The sequence below is a fragment of the Anabrus simplex genome, chromosome 3 (genome assembly GCF_040414725.1).
Source record: "Anabrus simplex isolate iqAnaSimp1 chromosome 3, ASM4041472v1, whole genome shotgun sequence".
Taxonomy (NCBI): Eukaryota; Metazoa; Arthropoda; class Insecta; order Orthoptera; family Tettigoniidae; genus Anabrus; species Anabrus simplex.
Window position 1 is genome coordinate 499,422,699 of NC_090267.1, and position 20,790 is coordinate 499,443,488.

Sequence of the window (20,790 nt, forward strand, 5' to 3'; positions counted from 1 at the left end):
GTAGTTCTTTTCTTGTGCTATAAATGATGATATATGATAAATGTGTGTTGTAGTCAGCTTCATTGATGCCTACAAGATGCAGGTATTCCTTGATGCAGTCGAACCATCGCTTCTGGGGATGACCTACAGATCGAGAACCTCCAGGATCAAATTGGAGGGCTGTATGCATGATTGAGTCTGCAGGACTTCGGACAACATGACCATATCACCTAAGTCGTGCTTCTCGAATCTTCTCTGGGACAGGTGCGACAGGTGCCAGTGGCAATCGCCTTTGGACATCTTCATTTCTGACATGGTCCTAACTTGTAAGACCCAGTGACCAGCGTAATATTTTTATCTCGATACCGTGCAGAACCTTCTCATACTTCTTAGTTGCAGACCAGCATTCCGACCCATAGAGTGCAACTGGTCGGACCACAGACTTGTAGACTTTTCCTTTCAGGTGGCTGGAAAATTTCTTGTCGCATAGCACACCAGTGACCTGACGCCACTTCAGCCATGTAGCATTTACTTGTGCTAGGGTGTGTGGTAATGTTTTTCCTTCTGAGGTGATGAGCGATCTGAGGTATTTAAATTGATTGCCTTTAACTAGGTCTTGCCCGTTGATGCGAATAGTATCAGCAAGCCACATTGCACATACTCGGTTTTAGTGATATTAAGGCGCATGCCATATTCCCTTAAACAGTCTTTCCAAATTTGTTCCCCTGATTATCAATATTGTGATGAGTTGGTGGGGTAGTAAGATAAATTAACACTAGACTGGTAGCTTCTATACTAAGATTTATTAACTAAGCACTTAAGTACACAGGACTACACGTAACTTTCGTTCATAACACACACTTACACAGTTCGCACGCGCTCCCTCTCTCTTTTAGTTTATAACTTGTTCTGACACTACAGATTATTCTTACAAGCTAAACAGTTATGTCACAAAGTCACATTAATGGTTATGAATTTCATGTTTTTGGTCCATATTGAACTGAGAATAATATAAAAGTAATAATAATAACAACGTAAACGTTTCCACCTTTTCAATACTAAAATATATTCACAAAATTATAAATTACACGGTACTAGTTTCGATCCATCTAGGGGTCATCATCAGCCGTATTGGAGCAAAGATCACTTTTGGCGAAATCCTAACATTTTCTTAGGATTTTGCCAAAAGTGATCTTTGCTCCAATACGGCTGATGATGACCCCTAGATGGGTTGAAACTAGTACCGTGTAATTTATAATTTTGTGAATATATTTTAGTATTGAAAAGGTGGAAACGTTTACGTTGTTATTATTATTACTTTTATATTACAAAGTCACATGTCACACGCACTTACAACCTAGGGCAGTGCACACTGTATTTCAAAAGTGGCCACACACTACACAGTTCATGCATGCCCACACAGTTTTACATTCACACACAAGGTCCCACGTTGCACGGCTACATGTTCCACTGTAGCACGCTAGTCCGACAGTCACGACAGTTCATGTACTTCACAGCACTGGCCTTCACTTACTGACTGAGCTCACCTCTGAACCACACCAAATGCCACTCAGGCAAGTCGCTCCTGTCTTATATATCTGCACCAGTCCTTCCAGAACAGTCCGGAGGCTCGGTGTATCCAGGAACTTCACGAGGTGGAAGACTCCAGGTTAATTGTCTCGTAATTTCCATAGTCGTATGGTGCTACCACGGACGGAAGCGAGAGGGGGCTGGTCTAGCACTAGTTCGTGATTGGTGGGTCGAAGAGTGGGCCGATACGGTGGTGCCATAGCAAGTTGGCATAGCGGACGCTATAAGCATTACACTATATTGGTTCTTGAGATATTGTAGATACGGTAACTGGTCTTCAAAATCGTCATATATAAACCTTGCCGCCATTTTGAATTTTACTGCTACTCATTGTTTAGCATTTTTAAATGCATGAATTTGAAAAATTAAATTTAAAATATGGATTATTTAACTTATGGTGCAAGTTAAGCTGCGCAAAAATTGAGAAACATTATGAAAAACAACTAATAATTTTAACATTGATACTATCACGGCCCGAACTAGTAGACATGATAGACTTTTAGGATTATGCGGTGTCAAGACAACAAGGTCTTTACATTTTGCAGAGAACTTTGCTCCACGTCTTCAGAAGGAAATCTCAACTGTTGATTGAATTTAAGAATATGTTACTGTTGGAGAATTGTAGTGGTACACTCGTTCGTCACCAGGTGGCTCCCTGTTTGCTGGAAAAGTGCACCAATACGACAACACAAGCTGCAGGTGAGATGTTCCATCACACCATGCATGCTTGAGAAGTATCAGACAGGACATTAGATGAATCAGGGATGAATGCGGTAGAAGAAATAAATAGAAACTAATAAAATAAAATAGAACAAAAGACACCATGATAGAATAGAAACAGAGCTGAAGAATGGGAAGAAAATATGTGGAGAAAACCAGCGGATGATGATGATGATGTGAGATTGTGTGAGAGGGGGGCGGAGGCATACCCGGTGTGCATACATGTGAAAGTATGACATCCCCTTAGCTTGAACCAACTGGTGATGGCGAAGATACAAATTTGGAAAACACTGAAATGAAATTACAGTATACGTAAATTGTTTATGGCTGGCAACCACATATTACTTAATTGATAGTCAGTGTCCCTGTTGAAATTTTTAGGATTTTTATATATTTCCACAACTTTGCGTATAATCCTAGACCTGTATAGTGTGGTTAAGAGCTCGAACATCTTGGAACAGGACATCGTGACCCAACGATAGGACGTGCTCAGCTATTGCTGACTTGTCTGGCTGGTTGAGACGGATATTTCTTTGGTGTTCCTTGATGCAGAATATATAGAAACAGAATACATTTAAAAGGTCAAAATAAAACACAAAGTAGAAATCAAGGGAGAAAAGTGCAATAGAGAAAAATAGGAAGAAAAAAATACAAAAACACATTAATGATGCAAAATATCAGTAATACATAAATTAATAAATGATAGATTGTGAACTAAACCAGGATGTCCAGTTGCTGCAGCCACTGGACAGCCATTGTTAAAGCTGTCAAGAGGTCGTCGATAGTTCCAATGAATGCCATAATCAGGACTGTTGCACTATAAGTGACCATAAACATTGTTTAATGGTGATTTTAAACCCTGATAACAATAATCAAGGTTGTTGCACTTGGCTATTAATGTTGTTACTAACTACAGTAAAATGACACTGCATTATTTTACTTCATTCTTCTGCTTCTTCATTAGCAAACACCACTCATTGTTTCTTTCACAACCAATGCCTGTTCTTCTTGTTCATTACCTGTTGCTCTCCATCTCCTTAGTCTTGTTTTTCTATGTTCTTCCTATACATCACCATCGTTCTCCTTCCATGTCATTCTAGATCTTCCTTTCCTTCTATGACTATCAGCTTACCCCAGAACCCTGCATTTACAGCTCTTTCCTCTGGCATCCTAATAACAAGTAATAATAATAATAACTTAAATGTTTCCACCTTTTCAATACAATATATTCACAAAATTACAAAATTATACGGTACTAGTTTCGACCCATCTAGGGGTCGAAACTAGTACCGTATAATTTTGTAATTTTGTGAATATATTGTATTGAAAAGGTGGAAACATTTAAGTTATTATTATTATTACTTATATATTGTTCAATACGGACCAAAAACATGAAATTCATAACCATCAATCCTAATAACATATCAAAATTATTCCAATCTCCTCATTAATAATGAGCTCACCGGACAAAAAGTTAGTCCACACCAGATGGATTGTTAAGCCTGTATAGATGGCACAGTGAATGAGTCCCACGCTCAACCGCATGTGCACTGCCTGTACACGAGTATAAGGCAGTAGCAATCAGCGAGACATTGATGTTTCATTCGGACAGTGTACGTCAACATGGGTAGATGTAAGGATGTGACAAAGTGGCAAAAAGGGGTAATCGTGTTTGGCCGTGCCCAGGACCATGCGGTGCATGAAGTTGCTGTATTTATTGGTGTTTTGAAGCGGACTGTTCAACTACAAGCAGTGGTTTACTACACATGATCAAGATACGTGACATCAGAATTGTGGTCGGAAAAAGAACCTTACCGAGAGGGACCGGAGATTACATAAAATCAGCTTCATGGTCCGTATCGCACTTCAATAGATTCACAATTAAGTATTTATTTATTTTCCACCTAGTCGATACAATGATTGCTTAAGGCAATTTTTAATGGTCAAAAGTGGTACATGTTTCGTATATTACCAACATCCTCAGCCACATAACACTGTTTAGATGAAAAATATATAAATTGACAAAGTAATGCTTTAGAGGAAGTGTCCTTAAAATTAACATAAGATTGACAACATTAAAACAAACAATAACTCAAGAGAAAATATATAAATTATTTCTACAATAGAAAGCAGTCGTCAAGGAAACACTTGTACAATATTCCATAGAATCAAAATCGCTTCCAGACCCAACAGGAATACTGCAGTTAGTGAATGAAGGTCTATCCCAAACTGTTAGCGAGAGAACACTGTAATGGGAACTACATGCAATGAACATTTGGACTCGGTTACCTCGCAAGGAGCCATTACTCAAACAGACACATAAAGCTGCTCTTCTTCAATGGGCTAGAAATCCTCAAATGTGAACAGTAGCTGACGGGCGGAACATAATGTGGTCTGACGAATCATGTTTTTGCTTGTATTCCAATGACGTGCTTCGTCTAGTGCCCCGAAGGCCAAATGAGGCACTTCACCCTGGGTGTGTGCAAAGTCAGGTTCAAGCTGGAGGTAGGTTTGTGATGTTTTGGGTATGTTTCTCGTGTCTCTTTTAGTTTATAACTTGTTCTAATACTACAGATTATTCTTACAAGCTAAACAGTTATGTCACAAAGTCACATGTCATACACACTTGCAACCTAGGGCAGTGCACACTGTATTTCAAAAGTGGCCGCACACTACACTGTTCGCGCACGCCCGCACAGTTTTACATTCACACACAAGGTCCCACGTTGAGGTGACCACTAACATGAACCAGAATGTTCATTTAAACATTCTGGATGATCAGGTGTTGCCTTTCAATCAACATCTGCATGATGATGCTATTGATACCCCTATTTTTCAAGAAGACAACAGCAAAGCTCATCGGGCTGGATGCATATGTGACCTGTTTTATGAACACACTCCCAAACTATTACATATCAATTGGCCTGCAAAATCACCTGCCTTGAACCCCACTGAAAATCTGTGAGGCACGTTAAAACAGCAGGTAAAACACTGACATCAGCATCCCCGCAATTTGGTGGAATTGCGCGATCAAAGCCTCAGTGAGTGGCTTAACCTGCTCAACCTTGTGGGCTCACTTCCTAAATGAACCCAAGCAAGTATCAAGTCCAGAGGCAGAGTTACATGGTATTAAATGATGATTGTTATGATTGGTCCAGTGCACTTATCTGGAGAATTGAAGGTATTTACTGTGCAGTTCTTAATTTATTTTTCTAGGCCATTCACCATTATCTCAAACTGGTCTACATACCGTAAAGTGGGGTAACTTCGGCCATACAGGGTAACTTCGGCCACTGACGAATAGCAATACTTATTTTCTCCTGCCTCCTAAACTGTAAAAGATAAACCACTTGCAACAACTGAAATGCACGTACAATAGAATGCTCTATCAAAACTCGGTAGTCCAAAGAACATTAGCGGTCTCATTTTTGAGTCAATCCATTTTTTTCGCAGCTCTGACTATTGTCTTGTCTAATATTATAGGTTAGGATCCACCTTTCAATACTCCGTAATAAGATGGTAAAAAGTAGTTACAACCTGTTTAATGGGACCGGTTTGAACACATTTTAAGTGTCATCATCAGCCAATTTGCGAAGATCTTAAAACAACTAGCACATTGAATACAGGCAAAAAATTAACATTGTATCATAACGTAGCAATTCAGTAAATGTTCAAAACACAATTATTATTCTTACAAGCTAAACAGTTATGTCACAAAGTCACATGTCATACACACTTGCAACCTAGGGCAGTGCACACTGTATTTCAAAAGTGGCCGCACACTACACTGTTCGCGCACGCCCGCACAGTTTTGAACATTTACTGAATTGCTACGTTATGATACAATGTTAATTTTTTGCCTGTATTCAATGTGCTAGTTGTTTTAAGATCTTCGCAAATTGGCTGATGATGACACTTAAAATGTGTTGAAACCGGTCCCATTAAACAGGTTGTAACTACTTTTTACCATCTTATTACGGAGTATTGAAAGGTGGATCCTAACCTATAATATTGTACATCTTATTTCTCTATTCAATATGGAACAATAATGAAGTTTTTAACTTTAAATATTGTCTTGTCTGGTAACAGCAGAAAATAAACTGTTCTCTAGCCCCAACATTCGATTCTCCATTCCAGTGGTTTATGGGGTCAAAATGTAAGTACGTCTGGTAACTGATCAACCTAATTTGATGCATTTTATTCAAATAGGTTTTTCAGGGAATAGTTTTGTGATGAAAGTTGTCCACTTCTGGGGTAACTTCGGCCATGCCAAGAACGTACAGGAAAACATTACGCGGCTGCGGGTTTTGTAATTACGAGCCTGTTTACTTCAAGAATGCTTTAGAAGAGATTAATAAAGCTACAATAACGATAAACAGGGAAGTTTATCCCAACGGTTCCTATTTTCAATGATAAATAGACGGAAATCAGTCGACATGGACGAGGCACAATTAAGAACTTGATTGACGGCCCAGATATTTTCTAATTTAGAAGACAGTGTATTATGAGAACAGTCTACAAGACTGCTTCTTTTTTGATCTCCTTTTCCCTCCATACTATTGGGCTTTATGATTTTTGTACTTTTTATTTATTATCTTTTGTACCATTACGAATAATTATGCATTGCAACATGTAATTTGCATTATCATACAATGCTTGTATGCTTAGGCTAAATGAAATAGTTTCTTCTTTGTAAAGAATGTGAATTTGATCACTATACTTCTGTTTCGCCACAAATCATTTTAATTTGTTTGTGATTGTTGATACTGGGCTTTTTGCAGGCTTTTAAAAAACATTCACAGTGGTCGAAGTAACACTACATCGAAGAAAACTTTGTTTTAAGAGATATTTTTATGGCGGCCGAAGTTACCCCAAAACATGGGGTAACTCTGGCCACTCTTTCGATAATCATAATTAATTACTGAATAACAATTAGAATTATGTTCATATTTAGAAATGAAGAACAAACATGGCAGAACTTATATTATATTTTTCAGAAAATTAGAGGGAATATTTCACATTTTAATTTAAAAAATATACGAGAAAGTGGCCGAAGGTTTTCTTCTCCCATATTCTGAACATTCCTTCAGTCTTTCCTAACATTGTCCGTGCTTCTGCACCGTATACCGTAAGTCTCATTACCATCTTGTATAACTGGAATTTCAGATGCTGAGTATTGTGACTGATGCTGCAATTGTGAAAACTGTTGAAAAACTGGTTGTGCAAGAAAAAGTTAATGAATTCAGACCATGTGGAAAAGCTCCTAGAAGATGGAGAGACAAGATCAAAGATGGAACTCGCACCCATCTTCAAGTGACAATCCGGAAGGCAGAAGACCATAGACAATTGTGACTGCTAATAGTAAAGTAAGAATGAGATCACTATACTCAGACATAAATTATGCAGCTGAGAAGAAGAGAAGGCGCTGCAATTGTATTGAGAATTAGATTTCACTCAAGAGACTCTGTTGACAGATTCTACAGCATCCTGTAAGCTTGAACTGACCCATGACTATGATTCTGCACAATTCCCTCAGGAGGCAAACAGATAGAGCATGCTTGTGAAAAAAGAGGAGTGTGTGAGCTTAAAATTTTGTATGAAATTAGAAGAGACAGACACAGAAGTTTGGAATCATCTTCCCTGCCATTCACAAAGCTCATGCTCGTGCTATCGACTGTTCAACATCAGCTGGATTTAAAGAAATATAAACAGAAGCAAATGAAAGTTCGAAACATCTACAAAACTGCAGAGAAGTAATTTTTGGTGGAACTCTCAACAAGGTTGCTGCAGGAAGATTTTTGGACCAATTAAATCTATTTCTACCATATCACACAAATCTTCCTTCTGTATCCATCCTCATCTCACTGAGTATATTCAATCTCAAGTGTGATGTTGGCATTTCTGTCAGCTTCGAAATTACAATAATCACTTTCCACTTCGTCTAACTGCTTGTTTATCACTTCTTCGCAGCCAGCAATAGTTTCAGAAAATCCTGCCATGCCGCACAAAACAAACGCAACTGGTGTCATGGTGCCATGTAGATCTCGCTCGAAATTTACTCTCACATAAAAACTACAGTAGTAAATCAATAATGGCTACAGGCGATCTGTTGGTACTTAGTACCATAACTTGAAGGTAGAGTTGTCTGGGAGTCTCTCCTGATATATTTGAAGCAGCTATGTTACATAAAAAATTTGGTGGATTTCCAAGCCCCATGACACCAACTGAGGGTTAACATTATATAGGTAAAACAAAAGGGGCTGCCTGCCTGAGGTGGTAAATGCGCGTTCGGATGTGGGTTTGATTTCCCATCAGGAAGTTAAAAAATTTAAGAAACGAGATTTCCACTTCCTGAGATGCAAATGGCCCTGAGGTTCACTCAGCCTATACCAAAAATGAGTACCAGGTTAATTCCTAGGGTCAAAAGCGGCCGGGCGTAGAGCTAACCAAGTGCCGAGGTTACGGATAGTGGAAGCCTTTTCCTTCCACCCCTCCGAAGGCCTTCATGGCCTGTACAGAGATGACTTTGCTTTGCTAGGTAAAAGGAAAATATTCCATGAGCATGTAAATCATTTCGCTGCCTCTTTACAAATCACTGGAAATTCATTTTCAATATTTATTCATTCATTCATCATCACCTTTTCTATTAAGGGCAGTCGCCCAGGTGGCAGATTGCCTGTCAGTTGTTCACCTAGACATTTCTTAAATGATTTCAAAGAAGTTGGAAATTTATCCAACATCTCTATTGGTAAACTATTCCAATCCCTAATTCCTCTTCCTATAAACAAATATTTGTCCCTTGAATTCTAACTTTGTCTTCATATGATGATCTTTCCTTCTTCTAAAAGCTCCACTCAAGCTTATTTCACGCCATCTCTCCACTGACAGCTCAGAACATACCCAGCCCACACTACTCATTTGTTGCAAATCACTCAGAAGCAATCGTGCAGTTTTCCTTTGGATCTCTTCCAGTTCTCAAATCAAGGCATCCTGGTAAGAGTCCCATACACCGCAATCACACTCTAATTTGGTTCGTATCCATGATTCATATGCCCTCTCCTTACTGCAATCTCTAAATACCCTCATAACCATATCAAGAGATCTGTAATCTTTATTTACAAGCTCGTCATTGCACAAAACCATGTTCTTTGGCGCAAAGCTACTGCAGAAGGTGTCTCACTGTTTGAGCAGGCACATTGCAGACAAAAAATTGAAACCCATGAAAAGCAGAAACTACGTCAGTTCATACCATGTCCTCCACCAAGTTGTTTTTTTTTTTTTTTTTTTTTTTTTTTTACAATTGGCTTTATGTGACACCGACACAGGTAGGTCTTATGGCGATGAGGGATAGGGAAGGGCTGGGAGTGGGAAGGAAGTGCCCGTGGCCTTAATTAAGGTACAGCATGGTGTGAAAATGGGAAACCATGGAAAACCATCCTCAGGGCTTCTGACAGTGGGATTCGAACCCATTATCTCCCGAATACTGGATACTGGCCGCACTTAAGAAACTACAGCTATCGAGCTTGTTCCACTCACTTTTAGATGTGATCTGTGTGGCCACATGTTTCATGCAAAGATTGGCTTGATCAGTCAACAGCGACATCTCCCTAGAGTCAACAGACTTTAAGAAGAAGAATTGCAGGGGAAAAACATATTCTCGGAAGCGAGTAATGGCTGACGATGGTTTACAAGCTTGTTAATGTGAATACCACAATGAAGACGTTACCTTATATTAACACCTACATTTTTACAGCAATCCCGGTGAAGTACTTTAACTCCATCAACACAGTAATTAAAGCTGAGGGGACTTCTCGTCGTGTTGTACATCGCTGGCCATTAAAATTGCTACACTGTCAAGGTGTCATGCAAGAAACGTCAAATTTACATGCATGATACAACATGCTGTGATATGCAAATGATTGCATTTCAGTGCTTTCACACAGCAGGTAGAAGTAATGCCATGTACAGTCTGTATAAAAATGAAGATTGCACAGCAGGTTTCTCAGTTGGAATCCGTGTGAGGAGGAGGAACACCTACCAGCACGTGTCAGAATTTGACACTGGGACTGTGGTTTATCATTGTGCAATATTGCTACTTGCGTTTTTTGGGATCCCATGAGAATATGGAATTCATGGGTCCAGGAAGGCCATATAGAATGCCATGCAGGATCTTGATGGCCCCCAGTCACTAATGCTAGAGAGGACAGACATGTTGTCCCTGAGGCCTTGCGGGACTGTATAGCCACTTTACGTACCCTGAATCAGGAACTTAGCTCGTTTCCAGGATGAGAAGTGTATGCACGGACAGTGTGATGGCATCTTCAGCAACATGGCCCTCAATGCTGCAGCAGAACAGTGATGCATTGAATGATGAGCATGGACACAAGAGTGACATCGTATCGTCTTTTCAGATGAATCCTGGTTCTGCGTATAGCATCATGAGGTGCCGAGGAGAACAAATGCTGCCGAGTTGCTTTTGTCATACGAGCCTAGCACCTCGAGTGATGGTATGGGCTGCTATTAAGTACACCTGTTGTTCCTATAGCCAGTAATTTGGACAGTACAGTTCTGACATGTTAAGGCCCACGGCTGTGCCTTATCTTCGAGGCCTCTGTGATGCTATCTTTCAACAGGATAATGCACGACTGTGTGTTGCCTGTGCTGCCCTGACCTTCCTTGATACAGAGAGTGTTCGACTATTGCCTCGACCAGCATGTTCTCCAGATCAGTTACAAATTGAGAACATGTGGTCACGGGTTGCCGAGAGACTCGTATGTCACCACTCATCAGCCACTACGATTGACGAACTCGGATATAGAGTCGAAGCTGCATGGAATGATGAACCCATATCTTTCATCCAAGTTCAGTTCGACACGATGCCCAGTCGGATTACAGCTGTTATTCCTGCCAGAGGTGGCAAGTCTTGGTAATAAGTTTTGCATACTCTGTACTTCAAATTTACCTGTAAATTGAATCATACTTCCTCTCATCATACTGTTTGCCATACTCGCAAGCAACTCTGCTGAATTGGAACTGTGCCACTTTTTGCAACATGAGAGCACTGATATACTAATTAATAACTTTTTAAAATTAAACAATAATCAGCCTATAGTTTTCTTTTGACATAGAAATATTAATTTGCAAACTGCAAACACCAAAACCAATAATGACAGCTTATTTCTGTGACACTCCAAGCAAGAATGAAGCCACGTGTGAGAGTCTCTGTGTGTGGGAACATAAAGGGAAGATTGGATTGTTGCCGAGAAAGAAATTGTTGCCATCCTCGTCCCTAATAATCCGTGCCTCCCCTGTTTTTAATATATATTATTTTTAGGAAGAACGTGCATGTAATATTTCAGCAAATATGGCGTATGTCCACCACTTGGTCCGGTTTTCCTGACACAGGGTCAGGGATGAGGCGAGATGAAATTAAGTGGCACATTTTTGCAGCCGGATGCCCTTCCTGATACTATCTTGAGTTGAGAAGCTAATGAAAATTAAATGAATGATGGGGAATGAAATAGGATTAGGTGATAGAAGGGTTCAGCTGTGATCGGGCGAGTTGGCCATATGGTTATGGGTGTGCAGCTGTGAGCTTGCATCCAGAAGATAGTCAGTTTGAACCCCACTGTCGGCAGCTCTGAAGATAGTTTTCCTTGGTTTCCCATTTTCACACCAGGCAACTGCTGGAGCTGTACCATATTTAAGCTATGGCCACTTCCTTCCTACTCCTAGGCCTTTCCTATCCCATCGTCGCCATAAGACCTATCTGTGTCGGTGCAACATAAAACAAATTGTAAAAAAAATTCAGCTATGGCCTATGAATGGAAGTGAAAATAGAAAACCAGAGAAAACCGTTCTTGTTCTTGGGATAGCCGATGGTGGTGTTTGAACCAACTCGCCTCCTGAATGCAGAGCTTGGCTCTCATAGCCATAGTGCATTAACATGTGCTGCCACTCCATTTGGTAACTTAAGGAAGATTAATAAATAAATAATGTAGAAGAACTATGATTGATTAGGAGAGAGCCGTCTATTTGAAGATGGAGATCATGTTTTCATATTTGCCCTTATCCCCACTTTCTATTTCTCACTCTTCCCACACTCTTCTTGCTCTTTATTTTTTTTCAGGTTGCCCCTGATACCACTCCCCCTGCATGGCAGTCATCACTGTTCTACATTGCCTTTGACATGCTATTAGTTCTGAGAAGAAAGAGATAGCAGGGAGGAATGGGAAATGATCTGTGGGAGTATTTGCCTGTCCCCATGTCAGACATGCTACCAGGCAGGTTTGTGCAGTGGTGGTTCATCCATGAGGAGCATTTGGACGTCGCGCCGCCTTTTCAAAAACATTTAACGTTATTTCACTCTGTAAATGATTACATAAAGAGATGGACAAATGTAGCAATGTCGAACTTATATGGTGTGATATTCAGTTATACAATGCTATCTTTATTACTTCGGCTGTAAACATTTTGCTTTTCTATTTTCAAGAAAATGGCAAAGGCTTTCAGCCCGTGGCTGCTGTCCAGCAAGCACGATGTTTTCTCTTTAGTCCTGAGGTGCTCAGACTGTGGCAGCAGAGTCCTGAGCAGGTCCCCACACTTTGCTAGTGTGCGGGGTGCAGAAGGAGCGTGGAAGGACAATGTGGGCATGTCAGGGGAAGGAAGTGTGCAGAGAGGTATGATCTGTCTGGCAGAGCCCTCAGTAGTTCCCAGGAGCTTGCAAGTGTGGGAGGAGCCTGAAGAACTATATGGGTTTGTCAGGGGTAAGAAGAGTGCAGGCGGGTGTAAGCGATAAACAGCAGAGCCCTCAGCAACATTGCCAGCCACATTAAATGTACCTAGGCTTTTCCACCCACGTCTTATATTAATTGTTGTTAAAGATTCATTTCAAAACAGTTTACAAAACAATTAATTCCATTATACTAACTATTGAAAAATTCAGTTCTACAAAGAAGCTAAAATAAAGATTAAAAATATAATCATAACGTGACAGCACTATTTGTAGGGCGATCAAATTGTTAAATACATTGTCAAGCTTTGAAATTTGAGCAAGGAGATAGAAATTCAGGAGTGCACTGTTTATTTGTTTTCATGAATGTTGTTATTATCAGTTGTAATTAGTAAAACAGTGCAGTGCCACAATAGTCGGGGTTTCATTAGCTATTAGCCTGTTCATTAATGTGTGTGCATAAATGCCATTGTAGTGTAGTTAGTTAATTAATTAATGTTGTAGTGCAAACAGATTTCTATTCAGACAGTATCATCAGATTATTATTATTATTATTATTATTATTATTATTATTATTATTATTATTATTATTATTATTATTATTATTATTATTATTATTACCAGTATCCATCTAAAAGTATTGTGGTGCTGGTCAGTGAAAACTCTACCAATTGGGGAGGGGAAAGAGATGGCAGCACAGCCCTGCCAGAGTAAAATGTCACGAACTGCCACTGGGTTTGTGTTGGTAAGGTGATATTGAGGCATGATATTAAGGGTGAGGGTAAACCACATAGGCAGGAAAGAAAGAACCTGACTATATTGTGATAGCACTTGCAAGGATGTGGCCTGGAGTGGTCCAGAAGTTGTGTTAGTTAGGAATATGTGTCACTAAATCATAACCATTTCCTTGCTTTGTCACTGCTGGGTGTGGCTTCGATCCACTAACGCCCGGGCTTTGAGCTCCAGGTTGGTTCCACGGCCCAGCAGCCAGAGGTCCCTGGTGCCAAGTCTCCATGTGGAGAAGGGGATTAAGATTCCCACACTCTTTTTGCTCTGACATTTCGTTGTGTTTATCCCGTAATGTGTCACTTTTCATGTTCCTGTCTTCCTCTGTGTGACCATTTCTCACTTGTCCCATTACTTATAATGCTGTGATTAAATATTTTTTACTTTTCAGGTGCATATACTCCCCCTATCAATTATTACAGAGCAAATATGGGTAAACCAGTGAAAGAGTCAAAAGGCAACACTGAAGAGAGAACTAAACTGCAAGGTCTTCTGATTGCTGGAGAGAAGGATGACTTCCTGTCCATTGATCTTCTGAAACTAGCACAGAAAAGTGAACCAAATCTGCTTGTGGAAGTGGTTAAAAAGGCCAACCACTTTGTTCAACAGGACGATCCAGAGACAGTTAACAAATTGATTAGGAATTTCCTCAAAAAGTAATTGTCAAGTTCAGGAGTGTGAATTGTGTGTGCAAGATTTGAATACTTGACGTACTTTAGTCAGTGACTGTGAAGGTTTGAATTTTATGATTTGAGAGGAGCTCAAAGTGTGTGTACTTATAGAAGAAACATTTACTTGTAAGTCTGTATTTTACAGGCGTTTGCACTCAATACACAAATAGCTTGAATTTCATCCAAAGAATTTTATTTGAATTGTGGTCATCATGGGCGCCCGCAAGGGGGGGCAAGGGGGGGAAAGGGAGGCACTTGCCCCTCCCCTGGAATTCCAAAAATGTTGATGTTCAATTGTTTAATATCATACCAGATTATTTCATAAACTGAACTTACTGACAGTCATCTAGCATCTGTTATAACTGGAAATTTCTGTAAACAATTTATTGTTGCTGACGTTATATTGGTTTTAGATTCAAGAAAATTGTTAATGTGCCCCCCTCTGGAAAAGATCCTGCGGGCGCCCATGGTGGTCATGGGCAGAAAGCAATAAGTATTAAGAATTTCTAAAATGTCAGGAAAGCAATCCCCCTATGGCTGTATACAGAGTGGATCAGATAGATAGATAAAGAATGGGTGAGCCCTGCTTTCACAGGGCTCCACACGTAGGTCTGTGAAGACCTTTTGTGTCCCTTAAACGGGTTTGCCTAGTCCAGCCCTAGTGCTCCTATAAAGGGTACCAGCGTCCGGATGTTGGCATTCCTGATGTCTTCCAGGCTCACAAAATGTGAGCCAAGATATCGATGTCTACTGCTTGCAAGAGCCTCGCACTGACACAACACATGCGCAGAGGTCTCTTCCTCCCTACCGCATCTTCTACACATCGGATCCTGACTGATTTTCATGATGTGTAGGTGTCTCTGTAAGGTATTGTGTCCTGAAAACAGTCCAACTACCATTCGCATTCTGGTCCTATTCAAATTTATCAGGACCTTTTTATAACTTTGGCTAGGCCCTTTGATAAGTTCACGTGCCTGCCTTGCTATGGTTAGCCTCTTCCAAATGTCTAAGTGAGACTGGTTCGTCCACTAGGACATTACCAGTTTCACACTTCGGAGTGACACTCCTAGGAAGGGCTCTGGTCCTATGAAAGGACATTTTGAGCCTTGTTTCGCTAGTTTGTCAGCCTCTTCATTTCCACTGATACCTGTGTGCTCAGGGACCCATAACAGGGTAACTGAGCTAAGTTCACACAGCTGATCTAACATCCTTTGGCATTCCCATACCATTTTTGATGTTGTTCTAACTGCGCATAGTGCTTTTAACACTGCCTGGCTATCACTGCACATTGTGATGCATCTTCTGGTAGTTAAGTAGTAAGTAGTTAGCGCTTAGCTATAAATAGTCTGTAAGTGTTTATTTTGAATTGCATATTGGAACACTGTAACTTGGCGAAAGCCTGTTATGTTCAGTTCAATAAATACAATACATACATACCTGACGAAATGTGGTGGCAGCAATTTGAAAAAAATTCTACGTGGTTTTGATAGCTATCGACCACCATCTTTAAACAACAATGCATCCTGCTTCTATCTTTACGACACTAAACCTTATCCTTATACATATGGTGGTAGGTAATTTAAATTCTATTTTTCTGACAGTTCCCATCTTTAATCAACAGAGCATAGTGCTGCTATCTTTACAGCACTAAACCTCACACGTTTGAAATGTGGTGGCGGGTAATTTAAAAAAATCTACGCGCCTTTTGACAGCTGTCATCTTTAAAAATGGTGGCTATACATAGGCTGTTAAGGCCTCATCATTCTCCTTCTCCACCTCCTCCTCCACATCTGCCTCTTATGTCAAGGCATAGCTTTATCGAACATGCATTGCGAAGGCAAGAGTGTGCACCGATAACATCATTGTGCATGATTAGACTTGCGGATTACAAAAGAAACATAACAAGACTACATTCGAATACTACACTCGATGCCGTTAACTTTAACATGTTATTAGAACATTGATTAGTGTGTTCTAAACACTAAATAAGCGATCAAGACTAGAATCGAACATGGTACTCGATACAACATGTGTTTAGAACATGTCAGGGGATACCTTTGTTCTAAGAAAATCAGATTGAAACATAACAATACTAGAATCGAACACTGCACTCGAAGTTGTTAACCTCAACATGTAATTAGAACATTGTTTGATGTGTTCAGAGCAAAAGTACAATTTCAATGATTTGCCTAGTGTAAAAATCAAAAACTATGGAAACACATTGTGCACATACCGCGTAGCTAACTGGCTCAGTAAACGATATTGCAAAAGTACAACTTCACTGATTTGCCTAGAGTAAAAATCAAAAACACACTGTGCACATACTTCGTAGCCAACTCGCTCGGTAAACGATATAGCAAAAGTACAACTTCAAATGATTTACCTTCTATCATTCGTCTTGTGCGAAAATCAAAACCTACAGCAAAACTATACTGCGTAGCCAACTCGCTCAGTAAACGATAATCTGATTTAGTTACAATAGAAAAAACATAGATTCAAACCCTGTTCTATTATCGCAAACACAGAGAGTAAAATTAAACAGAAGCATTGGTGCTATAAGAAATACATTGGTTACATTGAAGTCCGTAGCTATTGAACAAGTTATCACATAAACATGTAACATGAAATATCGGTTTGGAAACATATTGTTTCAATCTGTTGGCATGGGTTACAAGCATGTAGCTTGTGTAGGAGAGGGCTACTATACAAGATGATTGCAAAATGTTGAACCGAAAAAATAATCGTCATAGGGAATGGAACCCAGGGGTTACGTCTTATTATAAAAGCAAAAGGATGAAAGGACTCTTCCTCCACCTCCCCCTCCTGACTGCGTCCTCCTCCTCCTCCTAGGGCTAATGGGCTAAAGGGTTCCTCCACCACCTCACCACACCCTCCTCCTCCCGGAAGGAGTTAGCTAAAGTTGGTACATTTTTAACAGCAGCAACAACCTCATCGATTGTTATCAGCAAGAACGCTTCTACTTTGTTAAGTGTAGCAAATTAATCTCTATTGGTAAATGGTTTTGTGTTCAGAACCAAAGGCATTCATACTACACATAACAGGGAATGGAACCCGAGGGTCACGTTTTATCAGAATTACATAATAAAATCTCCGACCTATTAGTGGTGCGATGAGTTGCGTTTTACTAACAGAAATCAGTATCTGCTTGATTGTTTTAAGTGTTTGGAGCACTGAACTTTTCAAAATGGCAGCAGTGAGGTTAGCGATGTTCTGTTGTTGGATTTTAAATTCCGCGCTACAACATGCATAAGGTGGCAGCCTTAGAGGTTTAGCGCCGTAAAGATGGCAGCAGTGAGGTTAGCGATGCTCTATTGTCCTTAAAAGTGAGGTTAGGGTCCGTCAAGATGACAGCTGTCAAAAAAGCACGTTGCTTTGTTTACCAACAAGTGCACGTGGTCATGACGTCACGGTCACGTGGTATGCTACGTCATCACCGAAGTTCAAAAATCCACGCCTACGTTTTTAGAACTTACAAAGATAATCAATTGCATGCTGTACGTCGTTAAGAGCATCATTAAGAATAGCTGTGTTTAAAAATCTTGTGAACATAGCAGTAGTAATAGTAACAATGTTTAACAGCGCGTACGCATCACCTATCGATTTTGCATGCATCGACTATTTTTCCGCTAGAGTGCACAACGATCGCTATTGTGTGCTACTAACCTATGGGCATAAACTTAAAGCACAAGAATAGCTATGGTTAAAAGTGTGTACACATCACGTATCGATTATGCATGCATCGACTATTGTTCTAAACTTATTCTGCTAGTGCATCTAGCAATCGAATGTGTGTATTGCTAACCTATGTGCACGAACTTAAAGCACAAAGAATAGCCCTGTTTAAAAGCGTGTACACATCACCTACCTATTTTACATTCATCAACTATCGTAGTAAACTTCTCCCGCTAGAGTTCAAAGAATACCTATGTTTTGAAGGTGTACACATTACGTATCGATGATGCATACATCGACTATCGTACTAAACTTTTCCGCTAGAGCATGCGGCAATCGCATTGCTATCTTAGCATAACCTATACGCGCGAACTTAAAGCACAAATAATAGCCATGTTTAAAAGCGTGTATACATCACCTAAAGATTTTGCATGCATCGACTGTCGTACTAAACATCTTCCGCTAGATTGTGCAGAAATCTTTTAAGTGTGCTGCTATCTTAGCATAACCTATGTGCACGAACTAAAGCCCCATTCACAATGCAAACGTAACGTAACGTAAACTTAAAATTAACGTTAACTTAGAAGTTTAGCGGCCATTTTATCTAATGGATCCATTCACAATGCGCCGACGTAAACTTAACTGCGAGTCCATAAAATTAAGGGATTGCAAACTCCAAGCTCTTGCGGCTAATTTTACGTTAACTTTAAGAACCAGCCAATCAGAGCAGAGGTAAACATTGTGTGTTGTGCACGATATAATGACTTCTTTCGACGAAACACTTGTAATTCTCTTTCAAAATAATCTTTGTGTATAGGCTATGTATGATAGAAGGAAACAGAATTACAAATACGCTATACCGAAAAATAATAGGTGGAAATTAATATCCTGTAGTAATGAAATCTGACAATAAATGGCGGGAGACAAGCTCGCAGTGCTGGCAAACGGACGAGAGACAATCCCTGTCATAAATAAAACAGTGTCCCTGTATATTTCTTAACATTATAACGGACTACTAGTTTACGAAAACGGTATCATCCAAACAAATAGATCCAAACATCTCATCGGGGTGTGATAGATAGGGGCATAGATGTCGGTAAAGGAGACCTTACATTTCTTTTTATTAGAAAAGGGGAAGCAAATCGTAAGAAAGGCAAACAGTTCAGGTTTTATCCGCATGTCCAAAACGAACTGATGAGGGTCATTTCTTACAGTAGATTACCGAAATCGCCCTGAGATAATTTTTTTTGATTCAAGGGTTGAACCCATTTTCTGCACCGTTGTTTAGATCGCTTTTTTAGGTACCGTAAGCCTACACAGCTCCCAGGAGCAAAGCAATAGATGTTTGAAGTAATATGAATTCCGCTACCACGTTGTTTGATTCCATCGAGGTATTGAAATATAAAACTGCGAGATAGCCCAAAACCTGGCTTCCGTACTAAATAACATGGCAGTGTTTTAATTGGCTGCTGTGTACTCTTTACGTTAATGTTACGTCCTCCATTGTGAATACCACAATTTACGCTAATTTTACGGTTACGTCACGGCGTTAAGTTTACGGTTACGTTTGCATTGTGAATGGGGCCTTAAAGCACAAAGAATAGTCATGTTTCAAAGCGTGCCCACATCACCTATCGATTTTGCATGCATCGACTATCGTACTAAACTTCCCCCGCTAGATTGTGCTGCTATCTTAGCATAACCTATACGCATGAGCTTAAAGCACAAAGAATAGCGATTAATAAAAATCTTGTGAACATAGCAGTAGCAGTAAGAAAAGCAATAATTAAAAGCGTGTACACATCACCTATCGATGATGCACGCATCGACTATCGTACTAAACTTATTCCTCTAGAGTGTGCTAAAATCGTATAAGCGTGCTGCTATCTTAGCATGACCTATGTAAGCGAACTTCAAGCACAAAGAATAGCTATGTTTAAAAATCTTGTGAACATATCAGCAGTAAGAATAGCAAGGTTTAAAAGCGTGTATACATTACTATTGTACTAAACTTATTCCACTAGAGTGTACAACGTTCGAAAATGTTTGTGCTCCTATCTTAGCATGACCTATGTGCATGAACTTAAAGTACAAAGAATAGTTATGTTTAAAAAATCTTGTGAACATAGCAGCAGAAAGAATACCGACGTTTAAAAAATCTTCCGAACATAGCAGCAGTAAGAATAGCGAGGTTTAAAAGCGTGTACACATCACCTATAGATAATGCATGCATCAACTATCGTACTAAACTTCTTCTACTAGAGCGTGCGACAATCGCTTGTGTGTGCTGCTATTTTAACATGACCTATGTGCTTGAACTTAAAGAATTAAGAATAGCTGTGCTTTAAAACATTGTGAACATAGCAGAGTTTTAACCACGTAGGCATGGATTTCGAACATCGCATGCTGACGCAGCATACCACGTGACCGTGACGCCACGACCACGTGCACTTGTTGGTAAACAAAGCAACGTGCTTTTTTGACAGCTGTCATCTTGACGGACCCTAACCTCACTTTTAAGGACAATAGAGCATCGCTAACCTCACTGCTGCCATCTTTACGGCGCTAAACCTCTAAGGCTGCCACCTTATGCATGTTGTAGCGCGGAATTTAAAATCC

The 20,790-nt window shown here is 39.9% G+C and overlaps 1 protein-coding gene across 1 annotated transcript in view; it reads left to right on the forward strand.

Annotated features, from left to right (window-relative positions):
- LOC136867477 (epoxide hydrolase 4) overlaps window positions 1–14,659 on the forward strand; it is a 201,449-nt gene extending 186,790 nt beyond the window's left edge. Inside the window, exon 6 of the mRNA XM_067144685.2 lies at window positions 14,199–14,659. Coding sequence (XP_067000786.2) covers window positions 14,199–14,467 — 269 coding nt within the window. The 3' untranslated portion in view covers window positions 14,468–14,659. The remainder of the gene's footprint in view (window positions 1–14,198) is intronic.
- The last annotated feature ends 6,131 nt before the right edge of the window (window positions 14,660–20,790 follow it).